Genomic DNA, 16,002 nt, shown 5'->3' with positions numbered 1-16,002 from the left:
AAAAAAAGTAGGATATAGCAGGAAAAGGACTTTCAGCTTATGTTGCATTAATTAAAAAAAAAAAAAGCCAGAAACAGAGACTCCAGTTCCATTCTGTGTACCTTATCTTTAACTGTATAGACCAAAACTGGAGAAGAAAATTTGCCATATAGCTGGTTAGTTTGCAAATTAGGCCTGACAACACAGCTTATACAGTATTGTTAGAAAAACAATACAGTCTAAAGCACATGCCACTGAGTGAACCAATAATTTCTGGGATCCTTAAAATCCCTGGAAAACTTTCAGTTAGACCCTGAAATGGCTAATTTAAAAGACTAACAGCTTTAGAAACGCTGAGAAAGAAGTCAGGTCAGGTTGGTGCCTTCGGGTATGCTGTACTTTATACATGGAAACAAAGAATGGTCATATGATAAAAGTGCAGGTTCATATGTCTCTATGTATCCATACATTGTCTTTACATAACTTTCACAAAATTTTTTTTGAATGTGGAATATAAACAATGTTTCCTATCATAAAAACACTGAACTGTAACATTACCGCAATTCTGCAATAAATCTTATCAGCACACTCTTGCAATAAATGATATTGCCTCTTTATAGCAATTCTAATTATCATCAAAGTGTTTTTTCAAAAGGATACAAATAAAGTGAGAAGTCGAGGAGTCTGTCTGGCTTTGAGAGTCAGAGACAGGAACTTTTCCAATCTCGTCCTCAAATCCAACGTCCAAGAATCCTTGAAAAGAAAAACAAATAATGACAGTTGTTCACCAAATATGTACACTCTGCAGAAAGCACTGTTTGGATCACAGCAACCTTCCACTAGAAGGCAGCCAGCATTGGATTGAAAAGATTTCCCCTTCGCTGTTACTAAAGTAAATGTGTTTGCTCACTACCCATAAAAGTCTAAAGAAGTTAGATGGGAATTCAGGATTATTTCTAGACAAGAGTTCTAGAAGCACAATGTGGCTTTATTTCAAGTGCAAAACTATCACATAGTATTGGTGCCTTGCAAGCACATGCAAAAACTGCCCCGAAAGTAGAAGCACCTTTAAATACAAGCAACTTGAGAAAAAGATAAAAAATTAATATGAATTTAATATGAATTTTACATTTATTAAATAGAGTACAAAATGAATAATTTTGCAGTGCTCAGTTTTCATCATCTTTCACTCCTAACAAGGTCTGGGAATTGTAGATTTTGTCAATAACTGTTGCAAGCATCATAACGTGACATTGGTGATCAGGGTACAATATTTCTAAAACAAGGATTTGGAGAAAAACAACTCATATACAAAAAATAGACCAACACCATTAACTGGAATGCTATCTTCTGCCTGACGTAGTGTCTCATAGGCACAAGAAAATAACAGCTAAGGAAAAAAGCCAAAATACACCTAGGAATCCACCAAATACTCATTTCTTCTATTTCACACCTTCAGTGAAGCCACTTTCTGCTTGAGGAAAAGCTAGCCAACAGATGAAAAAGCTCTATCTTCCAAAAAGTAACAGGAGCTTCCTAAATTTACTGCTGTATACGTCTATGTTGCAAGCTGTTCTCACAGCTCAGATTTGCCCTTATTTCACCACGCTGGAGAATGTACAGAATTTACTTGCTGCATTTACCAATTCAATATCCAGACAGTGGTGTAGCACAGCACACTGTATATTACCAAAGGAACCTTGTCTCCTGCAGAGAGGAGTGTGTATTATTTTTCAAGATGTATTACACAAACTGACAGGAACTCCTGCTATATAAAGCATCAGATGCCTGAGAAAAATATATGCCATCAGAACACTGCTTACTAGACTAGTGACTCACTGCTGCTCTTTCTCAAACATAAAACAATCTGTGTTTCAACACTCACATGGAATGAGTTGTACAATTCCCACAAGAAAATATGAGTGACTGTGGACTAAGAGCTTGGACACTGGGTTACTATGAATAAACCTGAGGATCTCGTCTTAGATAAGGCATTAAAAAAAAAAGCTGCTAAGCATAATTAAAAAAGAGTAGGCATATCCCATCTCTGAGGTCAACCAGTCCATCTCATTATTTATAGCTAGTCCCAAAGGAAAATGGCAGTATATGCCTTTTTTGGTGATAAACTGGAGCTCCTCAACAGCTGGTACATCCAAAGTCAGCCCTAGGGCAAATATCACTTAAGCTTTGATTTGATATCAAAAAGAGTATGGTGGCAATGAGGGCTGGAGACATCTCCTTGCACCACAACAGCTGCCCACAGCTGCTTAGCCAGGCCAGCATAACTGTCCACGTAGTTGGACAGGGAAGCATTCCCAGCAGATAACCTTCCCCACAGGGATTGCCACCAATACTTTGGAACATCGAGCCCCAGCTCTGAAAGTCATCTCCTAACCATCACCTGCACGGTGCCAGAGAGTGGTCAATGTAAGGGTGTTTATTACCCCTTCATCAGCAGAGTAATTGTAGATCATCATCACACTGAAAGTGCACCTGGAAAGGAGATCTATTTTGAAATTCAAGCACACCAAAATTCTACACTCTCTTCTCACCTTGCACATGCAAGTCTAAGAACTCAACTCTGAAACATTCCTTCGAATGTAAAGGCTGAAACATATTTAACAAAAAAAACTAACTAGGAAAAATGCCTGTGGCAAGAGTCACCAAACCACAAAACACAGCTATGCTCTTCCAGCACTTTTTTTTGGGAGGTGGGGGGAAGAGTCTCAAAACACAGACAACATTGATTCATTTTCTGTTTCAAGAGGATTACTTACTAAATCGACTTTCTCTTTTCCACATTAAATGAAACCACTTTGGTCTCCTTATGCCTAAATATCATGCTTTAAATTCAGTTATATATACACAGATAGTGGTCTTGGGCAACAACCTCAAAGCAAGTAAGTTGACTTGAAGTACTACAGTCATTCCCAGAAGCATCCATATTTCAGGTATGTGTGGAAAAGGAGAGGCAGCAAAGCTAATTTATGGACACAAAGATGGCATACCACTCAAGACTCAAGCAAATATAAAATACATATTTAAGATGGCCCCCTGTTATTGATAGCACTCTCACAACCCTTCCTCCATTAAATATATGGTTTTTTAGGATTGTACAGTTTCTGCTAAAAGAAACAATAAAAGCAAACACCAAACTAAACATTATTGAATATTTATCACCCAGTGAGAAAAGTCATCATAAATACCATCTCTGCAACACAGATATTTACCTGGAAAAGTTCTTTAAAAGAAGGGTGTACCATGGGGTTTGGAACGAAAGGCAAAGCATAGAAGGGAAGAAACTCTGTAGTCTGGCTCAGTGCAGCTCCTTTTGTTTCCAGGTATGCCTTAAAATGTGAAATCCTTTCCTCAAGTTTAGCTTTGTCCTAGGAAATAAAGCAGCATATTTAATTTAGAAAACTACCACTCTGAATGCACTGCAAAGCTGGAAAAAACAAGCAGAAACCCAAGTATATTAATATCAAGTTTGATATTCCAAAACCCAACATTTATTTAACTAGAGAACATTATATCATGTTTTGACCAGTCATAAAAGAAAATTTAAACCAGTGTTGTTGTTTCTGTCATGTAGGTCCAACAAAAGAAGAGACAGAAAATTGATTTTGAACGTAAATCATTCCTGCTCACTTCAGGCTAGACTTCTAAAGCAAAATGCCATTTCCACACTCAGGCAAAGAGGAAACACCTACTAGACATGCTTTATATCAGTGATAAGTGAGAACCACAAAAATTCTGGTGCATAGCACCAGGAAGGGAAGCTGGCACACAGAACAGAACAAAAGTTCCTTAGAGGCTGGAAAACACACAAAAGGCATCCAAATACTCCTGTAGCAGCTGACAGGTGAAAGGCAGGAGCTATTAAGCCCCAGCTGATCTGGCTGAGTACAGGCTACTAAGATGTCTCTTCATCATAAAAGTCCCATGTAAGAGAGATTTTATTTTATAACAGTTTGGAATTATATTTTTCAACATGATATATTGAGCTGGTCAAGACTCAGCTTCCCCATTTCATCAGAAATTATTATATTTTAACTCACAGCTACAGTTCAAATTGGAAGCAAAGTAAGTGTTTTAAGAATCTTCTATGCTCTGCAATTAGAGATGTGAAAGTATTGGCATGCTGGTATTTTCCAAGCTAAAATACTTCAGGCGCTCCCAGATACGGGCAGCTCCAACTTCCATCTCTGTACTTCACAATACAAAGGGTCTGGTTCAACTAAAATGCAGATTATGGCCCAAAACTGGATACATGCTCCGGGTGTTCTTAGAAACCATCCCATCCTCATTCACACTAAAGACAGATAAAAGAAGCAAAACAAACAAAAGCAATTTGAGGTTTGAATTGTGAACCAACTTACAGGCTTTCCCATAGTTTGTTTCAAGAGGAAGGTGGCAAAGTGTATGTGAAGATAGAACTCCAACTTCTGAGCAACTGGGTCATTGTCTCGCACTGAAGACGAAACGTGCTCCTCCCAGAGCTGGAAGAAAACTTTCTGCTCACCATTTTCAAATGCTGCAAGCAGATCTTCCTGCAGAGGGGAAAGGCATTCAGTGAAAAAACAAACGCAGAAGAGCCACATTTGCTCAGCAGTAATTTAGTAAAGAATTCAAGTGCCACCTGAAAACCTCAAATTAAAGGTTTTATCCAAAAATCTATCACAGTTCAATGACTGCCTAAGTATTCTTTCACCATGTATTTTTAATATCTTTGAGAGCCTGAAGCAACCATGAATACAAGAGGTAAAGCCCAAATTTTCAAAAGTTCTGGGAACCCAGCTTTACTGTAAGGGAAAAATAAATGCCCAGAGTGTGTGAAAAATCAGTCTTTTCAACCTATGGTAAGCTAAAAACTAAAAGTAGTGTGAATCAAAACTACTATGTTCAAAAGGACTGGAGTTCTGAAAAAAAACAAACAAACAAACCCAAACTTGAGGGTTCCTGTACTGGAAGAAGACTGCTAGAAGACTTCTTCAAATAATCAAGAATCTGTTCTGACAGTTCAGATAATCTCACTGTAGTAACTCACAGGGTCGTTAGTAGCCTTTAACTGTCTTTAGCATTACTTAATGTAAATGATGCATTACCTGAACAGGCAATGGATCTTTTGAGGAAACATCTGCTGGTTTAGGGAGTGATTTCCCTTTTATTTTACATTCCTTTTTAAATACCTTCACTGTTTCTTCAAATTCTGCGAAATCCAAATACTACAAGACAAAAATATGCAGGAACAAAAATATTTTAGATGATGATTCAAAATAAATGATTAATCATTTTTTAGATGATTAATGCTTCAATGAATGACCCATGAAATGCCAAAGTTTCTGTACAGGAGGATCCATAAGTGCCAAAAACTGCACATAGACAAACCAAGAACTGATACCTTGTGGTAGGAAAATACTGACTCTAAACTTCCTTCTGCATCCTAGAGACAACCAAGTACATCCTCTCTGAAAGAATGATGCCCCTTGGTTTAGTCAGTAATTTCATTCTACCAAAGAAGAAAATTAACTAAAATCCATTAATGCTCTATTCTGTTTGAAGAAACAAGTAAATTACTTCCTTGTAAACAATGTTCTTAGAGGGCACAGCAGTCAGACAGCTTGAGCTCTTAGCCAGAGCCCTCATGTGAAGCTGTACAAGCCAATGACCAACTCATCAGGCACTGTTCTTCTAGGGAAGAAATAAACAGCCCTGCCTCTTCCTCCCACAGTGTACAGTCAATATATTAGACACAGCTTTCCCCTCCTCCCCTCATCTCAGGAGTCTTAGTCATTGGCTGCTGAGGCAAGACATCACACTTCGTTTTGCAAACTTGACCTGGATTCCCAACACTGCCACAGAGAACAAGAATTGCTTTCTTCAAAATAAACATAAACAGTAGTATAGTAGTGATTAAGAACTTAAACCTCCTTTTAGAACTGTTTTTAGAGACCAACAAAAAGATTTAAGCCGTGTATGACTTTGCCATATGGTCGACTCTTTTGGGAGGCAGTAACTATCCTGGCTTTCAAGACACAGCCTGGTGACAGCTGGGCACAGTGGGAGCTGACTGCCACTCCTGTGCAGCACCAGCACCTGTGGAATCTGCAACAGGATGGATCACACAGGGCAGAGGGATTCAGTTTGGTGTCCACTCGGGGTCCTAAGCAAGGCTACCAACACAGGGTGAATTAAAGGGATGAGGAAGCAACAAGCAGCAGAGATCACAGTTTGTGTCCTTGTTCTAATTCATAAACATCCCATTTTAGCCAATTTATCCAGAAGCACAGACTGCTATAGAGGTGCCTGCCCTTCAACACTTGTCTCTCACTGTCTTTTTCACAGGATTCTTTCACACTTTATTCTGATTTCCTCTTATGGGCAATAGGGGTTGAGGAGTGCCTAGCTGGAAAATCCTGCTTAGGCATTAAACCATGGAGATCAGTAGTCTCAGGACTTGTCTGGGCTTTGTCAGCTCTAGGGTTTTTATATGCTTCTGATTTTATACACACATTGAATAAGGTGGCAGTCAACCAAGATTTTAAAGATCTCACCTTTACCGTAGGCTGGACCTGAGCCCCAAAGTTGTCAGATCTAATCAACCTCATTCTTCCCTTAATGACAGCCTCATTTCCAATGAACAGTAGATAATTTTTGATTGATCTGCTGTTTGACTGCTGACATTTAACAGACATTGAGCCCTTTGAACCTACAGAGCATGACAGGAGTCAGTATGATTTCAGACTGTAGCAACACTTGGCCAGATAAAAACTCCAGAATGTAGACCACAGTTACAATGCCTGGCTCTGAATACAAGCAGCTATGAAATTCTGCCTTGCTTATTTTAACAGCAACAACAACAAAAGGAAAAGAAATAATGAGAGAAAACCAACCTCTCTCACCAGTCCAAGTAACTCAGCCTCGTACGCTAAAATGTCACCCATTGCTAAGCGTTACTGCCACGTCTCATTGCTGACAGAGCTGGAAAATGGTAAAGAACGGGAGTGTCAGTGGCAGCACAGGGCTCACACAGCACAGCCTGTCAGCCATCGCATCTCCAAACAGCACGAGGAGAAGACACACACAACAGACACACTCACAGAAACACAGTTTACCTGCCACGTCTCACCTGCCCCCATCTCCTCTCTTCCACATCCCACACGCCCTCGTCCCACCTATCCACATCCCACCTCACCTGCCCACATCCCCCATGCCCCCCCTGCCCCACATCTCCCCTGTCCCAATCCCACCTGTCCCACACCTCCCCCGTCCCCATACCCCCTGCCCCAATTCCATCTGTCCCACATCTCCCCCGTCCCAATACCCCCTGCCCCAATTCCACCTGTCCCACATTCCCACTGTCCCAGTCTCCCCTGTCCCAATCCCAATCCCACCTGCCCCACTCCCCCTGTCCCAAACCACCCATGCCAGTTCGCCCTGCACCAATCCCCATCCCCGCTGTCCCAATCCCAATCCCATTCCCACTCCCCCGTCCCAATCCCACCTGTCCCACATTCCCCCTGCCCCGATCCCGTCCCAATCCCACTCCCACCTGTCCCACTCTCCCTATTCCAATCCCACCTGTCCCACATTCCCACTGTCCCAATCTCCGCAGTCCCACTCCTCCCCTCCCAATCCCATTCCCATCTGTCCCGCATTCCCACTGCCCTAATCTCCCCATTCCCACTCCCCCGTCCCCATCCCCCACCCCCCTGTCCCATTCCCCCCTCCCTCACCGTCCGTGTCTCCCCGGCAACCGCGGCCTCTCTCCGCGCCGCTCCCCCTCCCGCGCACGTGACCCCTTTCAGCCAATCGTAGCCCGGGAATGCTCGCATCACGTGACGAAGGAGGGTCCCGCCCCCCCCGAGCGGGCGGCGCCCCCTGGCGGGCGGCGGTGCCTCTGACGCCTTGAGGAGGTTCCTGCTCTCCCACGGAACTTCCACAGAGTTTGAGGGCAGCTCCATTTTTAAAAAAAATTATTCACGGCCTTAACAAATGCGTTTGGATCCCCTTCACACCTTGAGCAGGCCAGAAGCTTTCTAATTTGGAAATTCCGTTTGAAACCTCCCAGCTTAGGAGTCTCGTTTGAAAAAGATGCGGGGCAACCAGGGCAGAGCTTTGCTGAGACCGAGCACAGCTTGAGGAGCCTAATCCATAGCCCTGGCACAGCCGGGATGAGGGATGCCAGGATCAGCCCCGTGGGTCGTTACCTCATGGAAGCCTCACCAGAGCAAACAGGAGGATTGGCCAAGCCCCTTATCGAGGCTTTGTCCCTTCTTCAATTAACAGTGGTGTTAATGAACCTCCTGCCATTAACATTGGGTTCCTAGAAAGTATTTGCTCGACACGGTGAAACATTTTATGGCCAGTGATGTCCTGCCCAGGGTTTCAGTATCACTTTGTGCAGCCTTATTTTCCTCCGTGTCCTCTGCACATCCCACACCCAGACACAGCACAGCACCATCCATCTCCCTTTATCCAGGCTCCTAAAGGCAACTGCCGAAACTGAACACAGAGATTTGCATCTGCCCCCACCACCCCAACCCGGATTTTGACACTTGATAACCTCACAAGTCCCCAAAGCTAATCTCACCAGCCAGCTCAGAGACACTGCTCTCCACCAAGACCATTTCCCAGCCAAAACTTAACTTGCCAACACCAGCTTGGGTGCATGCAGTTCAGGGCACAGCTTTCCCTTGGCTCATGATCTAAGGACAGTTTTCTCCTTATGCAATCAAAACCAATATTTAAGGGACAGGAAAAAGAAAAATCACCCTGGAACATTCTTGCCAGACCTAAAATTACCATCTTAAGAGGTGAAAATTCTGGAAAGAGCGAGGTGATGGGAAGCAGAGCTATGACAGATGGTGAGTGGGCCCCAGCCCTCCGTCCATGACCCATGAGAGTTACTTCACCACTGCTCCCTGGCCAGCCAGCACTGGGTTGGTATTTGTGAATAAAATACTGAGGCAGACTGCTGCTCTTTGGGATAGGAAAGGGAGAAGGAAGGAAGGTGTTAAATATCTTATGAAGGGCAGAAGCAGCCTTGACAAGCCTATGCCCCCTCTCACCTCCCATGCTTTGCTTCATCAAATTACAGTTGTCCTGGCAAGGGACAGAGCAATGGTTTGAGCCGGGGTTGTGCCAAATCACCCAGTTTCTACTTACTTGCGTTCCATGTGAGGGATGGAAAGGTGCCAGGAACAGGTGACTTCATCCATAACCTCTGTCTGTGCCAGAAGCCCTTGAAAACATCTCATTCCCCAACTCAGATTGCCTTGAAGATGTTCTCAGGTAAAGAAATCCTGCTGGGAAAGGAGCTTTTCCAGGAAATCAGAAGAAATGTCACCAGTTTTCTTCAGGCTCCCTCCTCCCGCAGCACTTCCAGGAAGCATAGGGAAAGGCCTAGAAAGTGCTGGAAGAAAAGTGAGTGAAAGCTGGCAGGAATCGCTAGGAAGCACATCAATCTGTTCAGAAAGCACCCTGGAATTCCATTCCATAATCCCTACAAAATTTTCTGCAATTCCTAGAAAGAATAAGGATATTCCTGGAAAGCACAAAGAAATTCCTAGAAATTAATGGAAAATTCTTAGTACCTGGTGTGAATTCCTAGAAAGCCCTCTGAAAATCCCACAGAAAGTCCATTGAAATTTCTGGGAAGCACATGGACATTTTATAGAAAGCACCTATATAGAGGGAATTCCTAGGAAGCAACAGGAAATTTCTATTCTAAGTGTTAGTTTGTGTTCTCATTGCTCCCCAGGAGTGTGACAATTAGCATTCAAATTAGCTTTGGAGTTCCTGTGGGCGCTGTTAAGTGGTCAGGATGGTACATGATTGAGCTGGCAATTGGGATTTCTGGGTTTCGTGGTTTATATACTGAATACCAAAATTTTATGTCTATAAACAAGCACAAAATTTATATATATTAAACTTCTAATAATACAAACAGTAGATATACTCTAGATATACACATTTGAAGAGTCTTTCTATAGCCAGAGGTTTCCTCTTTCTGTTCTGTACACTCTTTCAGAGATCCCACAATAACAAACCTTAACTATGAATGTCGAGTTTCACCATGCTGGAGCTTATCAGGCACTTGGCTCAGCTCCAGGGGGAGGCAGGTCTGGGTCCCTTGACCATTTATGTCCCACTCACCACCATTGGGAGTGCAGCCTTCTGGGGTCCTTCTTGTTTCTGCTGAAGGAATGGGATGGGGCTGTGAACTCCTCCTGTTAGTCACCTGTCCCTCTAAATTTTAAAAGAAGGAAAAGGCTTTTCTTAGAGAGGTGGTCCCAAGGTTTTGGAGCAGACCAGCTGCATCTGCCCTCCTTTGTAAAGGCAGCTTCATTCTGTTCCCTCTCTCCTGCTTTGTTTTGGTGATGATCAGACACTGCCCCTGGGGAAAGAAGGGGATTTCCACAGATTTTCCCATTTCCAGGATGAGGTACCTCCAGCTGCCTTTCTCCTTTGAGGAGCCCTGGGCAGGATGGTGGGAAGGGCTGTGTGGGATGTGGGCTTTGGTTTATCATTATCCTTTTTCTCTCCCATTCTTGCAGAATTCCCCTTCCATCGAGCAGACAAGGCTGCTGTGTACTCTGCCTTGCACAGGCTTTGCCGTGTTCCTGTGGTGCTTGGGGAGGGAACTTCTTCAGGAAGGTGCTGCCCAGGGGAAGGACACTCACCCTCTGGCCAACACCTGGGGTAACGTCAGGAAGACACAGACCTTGTGCCTCAAACTCGAAAAGCAGGACTTAACTGTCCTGTGTATCCAAGTAAGGACATTCATCATCATCACCCCAGCTCCACAGTTTAGGTTTTCCTTGGGGCAGGTGTCACTGCCACCTCTGCCAGGGGCTGAGTGTTCCTGGGGCTGGGCCACTGACCCTGCCAGTTGCAGATCCCAAACTGGATCATAACCTGTTGCTTGATTTGAAAACAGAAGGCTGTTCTCTTTGCCTAAGTAGAAGAATTTGCAGGAAATTTCTTCTTGCAGTAGCCTTTCCAAGTGGTTGAATTAAAAATAAAAGCAAGCAGGCAAGAGAGGAATATTTTTCAAAGCTTAAACATCCTGTTATTTTCTGTATCAAACTTCAGCTCCGAGTTGCCAAAAAATATTTTGCTTTGGATTTTCAACGAATACTTTGAAGGAGCATTTAGGCAATAAATAAATAAGAAGTTCACTTGAAATTTTAGTTGATGACACGTTATTGTTGGTTTAGTTGGAACACAGATTGGCTCCTACTGGGACTGGCTGGGGGTCAGAGAGGTTTGCTTGGACACTGGCTTTGCTGTGCTTAGGCAGGGCCCTTGCCCAGCAGCTCAGATGCTGATCACGTACTGAATTACGCAGCAATGCTTCCCCAGGGCTCTCTGCATGGAAAACCAAGCCAATGGAATTGCAAAACCTCTGCCCTCCCCAGCATCAGATTGCCATAAAGCTGCTTTATCTCCCTTGGATGGGACTTCTTTGCCTGCTACTGAGCCTCAAGTTTCACCTCTCCACTGCCTCTCCCAGAAGCATGTGGTCATCCCAGCCCAGGGTATTTATATCAGACCTTTCTTCAGTTATTTCCTGTAAGCAAAGTCCCAACCAGGAGAAGCACAACAGAGACTTTGATTTTGTGTCATGAGATGCGTGAAGGAGGTGACAGGATGAACTCAGCTTTCCTTGAGGTCTTGAAAACTCTTGGCCTGCTCAATCCACAGCAGGGAGGGAGAAAGAACTGGCTGGTGGGTCCCCGAAAAGCTCCTTTCAGTTGCATTGCAAGATGGTGAAGGAGTGTGTCATTAAACCTGGCAGTCCAGTGTTGAAGGAGCCAAAGCGTTCTTCTCCCAGCAGGACTTTATAGATGAGGACAAGAGCATCCAGGGCTCAACCTATTCCTCTGCAGTGTCAGCCTCTCACATCCCTCACATCTCCCACCTGGAGAGGAGTCGCTGCTTTCTCCAACCTCCACAAAACCTTCTTGCTGTTGCCACCACCCTGGTGAGGGTTGGCCAAAGCCCAGCCCAGGCTGGAGGAAGAAGGGAGTCCTCCAGCATTTTCTCTGCTCCTCCATCCCAATAGATCAGCCTGTGGTACCTTTCCAGCTGTGGCAGAGATCGCACTTCAGAAATCCCTACAGGAATGGAGCTGACAACTAGGAGAGATGGACTGCTTTTGTGGAGCTGGGGATGTCTCCATGTGGGATGACAGCAGCTCAGTGCCCCAGCCCCAGCTGGGCTTTCTGGCACGTCCTCACCAAACACACAAGTCATTAAGCCCCCAGCCAAGGCAAATACCAATGTGTGAGAGGGCTGGCTTGCAGTAACAGCAAGGTTGTCCAGCCAAAAATGGCAGGGAGCTGGGAGAAGGGAAGAGCTAGAGATGCTCCATTAAAAAAAAATAATGTGGAGAAAATAGTCTGGAAACTGGATGCACAGAAACAGCAGGACAGAGAGCTTCATCATCAGGAGAAACATCCCCAGTCCCAACAAACCTCACTGTCCTCATCGCATCGACACAGTGTTGGTGCTGCCACCAACACAGGCCAGTGGGCACCTGTCCCATGCCACTGACACAGACCAATGGGCACCTGCCCGATCACGCAGGCACAAAGTGAAAAACCTCAAGGCCCACAAGAGCAGCAAGCAGCAAGTTTCATCTGCGAATGAGCCCATGAACTCTGCTGTCCAGTGCAGAGGCTTCCAGCTAATTATTTTCAGCACCAGGTTTCAGGCTTAAGCTAAAAATAAAAAAGATTTCAGTGTGAAGTTAAAGTAAACAGAGAATTTGTCCAGCCCTGCAGGAGCTATCTCAGCTCCTCCTTTGGGAGGACACAGTGGGGAAACAAAAAGTTAATCCATCTTAGTTCTCATTGACATGGAATGGAGAAAAACAATTAAATGGGAAAGCCAGCCTAAAGCTGAGAACAAAGACAAGGCACCAATATTTCAGGTCTTTTTCCTCCACTCTGAAGGGGAAAAATTTGCTCCACACTTCATCCCTTACAGGTTATCTTGGGAGGAACAATGTCTCCATAATTTCTGCTGACAATTAACCTCACCCATGCAGCTATTCTTCCCTGGGTCACCAGAGCCACTATTTATACCCTTAGCCAGGGATTGCCACCAAACAACTGCCCTTCCCCTTGGCCAGGCCTGCACCAAGGCAGTGAGCCCCAGGGTGCCCCCCCAAGCACCCTGCCCTGCTCACCAGCACCTGCTTCGCTTGGACCCTTAAAGTACAGACCCTCCACTGTCCATTTTCTGCTCGTGCTTTGCAAACACAAAGAAAAACCCTAGACACACATGTTGCTTAACCACACACTTGTACATGGTATGAGGTAGCAGGGCCCACCAGACCAAGTGCACAGGGTTGGGATGTATGGTGTTATGGTCTGCAGGACCTTTGATTAGCTGATCTCCAAAGGGCTTGGGCAGAAAGAGAATCTGCCTTGAGTCACCTCTCTGCAATACATGGGTAACACTGATTTCCCCCATTGCTGGCAGAGACACCAATGACTCACCTGAGTACCTGCACAGTATTTTTTCTGAGCAAAACCCAGAGCTTTACCTGTGTAGCCAATGCCAGGAACTGGAGTATAGACCTCAAAACAAAACTCCAGGCCTGGGCTGCTGCCAGCTGGAACATTTGCCCACACAGAGCAGGATTTCAGAGGCCAAGTCAAGCACGTCCCAGCAGCTGGAGCAGCGTCTCCTCCAAAGGCACAGAGCATGGACCAGCCTAATCCCACCAGCTGGAGAAATGCACTGAACCAGGTCTGCCAAACCAGTTATCTTCACTGAGGGAGCAAAAGCAAAGACCCTTACTTCCATGTGAAACCATCCTGGGGAAGGATTGGCACCCTTGGGGGCCCACTGGTCCCATCAGAGGTTGCAAGCAAATACCACAAGCCTTGCACAGTCCTGCAACGTCTGCATTCCTCAAATCCCCCATCCTGCCACTCCTGCAGGGTCAAGGGGGGCCCGGAGCTGGGCTGAAAACCCCACCCCTCATCAACACTGAGGGCAGCAAGCAAGGGAAGAGCCTGGGGCAGGTTGGCACATGGCAGGGGTGAGGGTGGAGGAGGCTCCAGCCGCCAGGATGCAGGGAGATAAATGGCCAATGTCATCAGCATAATCAGTGGCGCCCAAATTTCGTGCTGAATGGTGAGGAGGAAGAGCTTTGCATGGCCCTGGAAGGGAGGGTAGAGATAGGGAGGGCAGCACTGCTGTCATGGGGAGAGGTGAGAGGACAAGACCTACTGAGTGCCTGCCAGAGTTGAGTAGCAATGCCAGGGGGTTGTTGGCCATCTCCTTGAAGACCCCTTGCCTTGGGAGCTTTACTTCCAATATCTCCACCCTCACTTTGGTGCCCAGCATGGTGCCAAGCAGGGGGCTTGCACCCGAGTTAACAAGTGGAAAGGAGAGGCTAAGGATATCCAGGACCTCCTGGAGGGACTCTGGGATCTGTCAGAAGCAGCGTGCTTTAGAACTGATTTATTTCTCACCAGGGTTAAGGGGGTTGAAGCCCATTAGTCAACAGGGACAGAAGCATGCTTCCTGTCAGTCTGGCCTCTCCCTCTGGCAAACTCACCAGCATCAGGGCCCAATTAGCCCCTGGCAAACAACCAGGGTGGGTCCCTCAGCAGCATCCCCAGACAGGCCCAGGAGAGCAGCACTTCCTCAGAAATCAGTGCTAATGAGTCACAAATGAAGGTATTTAAAGCACAAGAATCAAGAGTCCTCCATGGTGCCCCAGGCAGTACATGGCTCAGTGGGAACTGGTCTGCACTTACAGATTTCCAGACACACTGACAATCTGTAGCAAGTGCCAGGATAATATTGGTTACCCTGAAACATCTGTTACAATATGAAAAGCTCGGGAAAAAGTCCTGTGAAAAGCAGAAGACTGTTCACAGATTGGCCAAGGCACCAATACAGGACTTTAGGTCTTTCTGAGCTGGCTATTCCCAGCATTTCTACTTGGACCCTAAAAATCTCCCAGCAGTATCTGGCCAATCTGGCAGGTTGCTGAATGAGCGGAGTTTTTTCTCCTCCCAGTGTCCTTCCCTCTCCACAGTATTTTATGACACAAGGCATTACTAACAAATTACCTGAAAAGCACCACACTGGTTGGCATCAGCAGAGCATGCTGCAGTAAGGGATACAGGTGTCCATTTAAAGGGAAGGGATTACAGCACCAGAAGAGTTGGATGATGTACATTTGTCCAGCTTCTGTTTCTTGCACCACAACAGCAGGTCTTGCTTTGAATGACCGTGGAACTGGAGCAGCAATTCCCTCTTTGTTTCCAGTTTTACTGACAGTAACACTGTCTGTAGCCATTTCAGGTTCATTCGTGGCTCTGCTCCATGGGAGAACAGATCTGGATCACGCTGAGAACTACCAGCTATGACCACCCCCCTACAGACATTTCAACTAGAGGGACTTCTGGCTGCAGCCTAGGACTCAAAACTGGCTTTCAGTCCCATACCTCTATTCCTTAGGTTTGCAGAGAACCAAGGCAGACTATCCTATTGCTATAGTAACATTCACCAAAATAAACCATCTGCTGGAAAACCTCCCAGGCCCTATATGCAAGATTTGTCTTCCATTATTACCAATGCACATGAGATTGTGGTATGTTCTCGTGGAGCAAAATACTCCCCCCACACATACAATAAAAATCTCATTCCAGGAGGAATGGGGAGTGGGGAGGAGAACAATGGAGCTTTGTCCGGTGTCTGGCTGAGAGCAGACCAGGGCTGCAATCTCTGGTGTGGTGTTCTCACACCCTTTGAAGTGTTACAGCCCAACAGGTAAAAGGCCAGTTGGACAATGAACAGTGGAGCACCATTCCTTCCTTCTGACTGCTCCTTGTTCCATATCCCTGACTAAAATTCCCCCTTGGCTAATGATGCACATAAGTGACAACTTATGTCTGGCTTCACCCCATCTAGTGTAACCAGCTGCCTGCTCATGCCAGCTATTTTGCCCATATTTGGTGAAAGCAGGGAAAGCACACACACACAAAAAGG

General features: G+C 45.4%; 1 protein-coding gene across 3 annotated transcripts in view; it reads right to left on the bottom strand.

The window, feature by feature from the left end:
* ARMC9 (armadillo repeat containing 9) overlaps positions 1–7,782 on the bottom strand; it is a 65,169-nt gene extending 57,387 nt beyond the window's left edge. For all 3 annotated transcript variants that reach the window (XM_027685763.1, XM_027685765.1, XM_027685766.1), the window contains exons 1-6: positions 7,716–7,782; positions 6,873–6,960; positions 5,085–5,204; positions 4,359–4,529; positions 3,210–3,365; positions 640–732 (exon numbers count right to left, since the gene is read on the bottom strand). In XM_027685763.1, coding sequence (XP_027541564.1) covers positions 640–732; positions 3,210–3,365; positions 4,359–4,529; positions 5,085–5,204; positions 6,873–6,923 — 591 coding nt within the window. In that variant the 5' untranslated portion in view covers positions 6,924–6,960; positions 7,716–7,782. The remainder of the gene's footprint in view (positions 1–639; positions 733–3,209; positions 3,366–4,358; positions 4,530–5,084; positions 5,205–6,872; positions 6,961–7,715) is intronic.
* Positions 7,783–16,002: the final 8,220 nt, after the last annotated feature.

Source organism: Neopelma chrysocephalum, unplaced genomic scaffold (assembly GCF_003984885.1).
Source record: "Neopelma chrysocephalum unplaced genomic scaffold, ASM398488v2 Primary Assembly neopelma1_69, whole genome shotgun sequence".
Lineage (NCBI taxonomy): Eukaryota > Metazoa > Chordata > Aves > Passeriformes > Pipridae > Neopelma > Neopelma chrysocephalum.
Note: the sequence above shows the minus strand (reverse complement) of the source record. Positions and strands in the feature narration are given on the sequence as shown.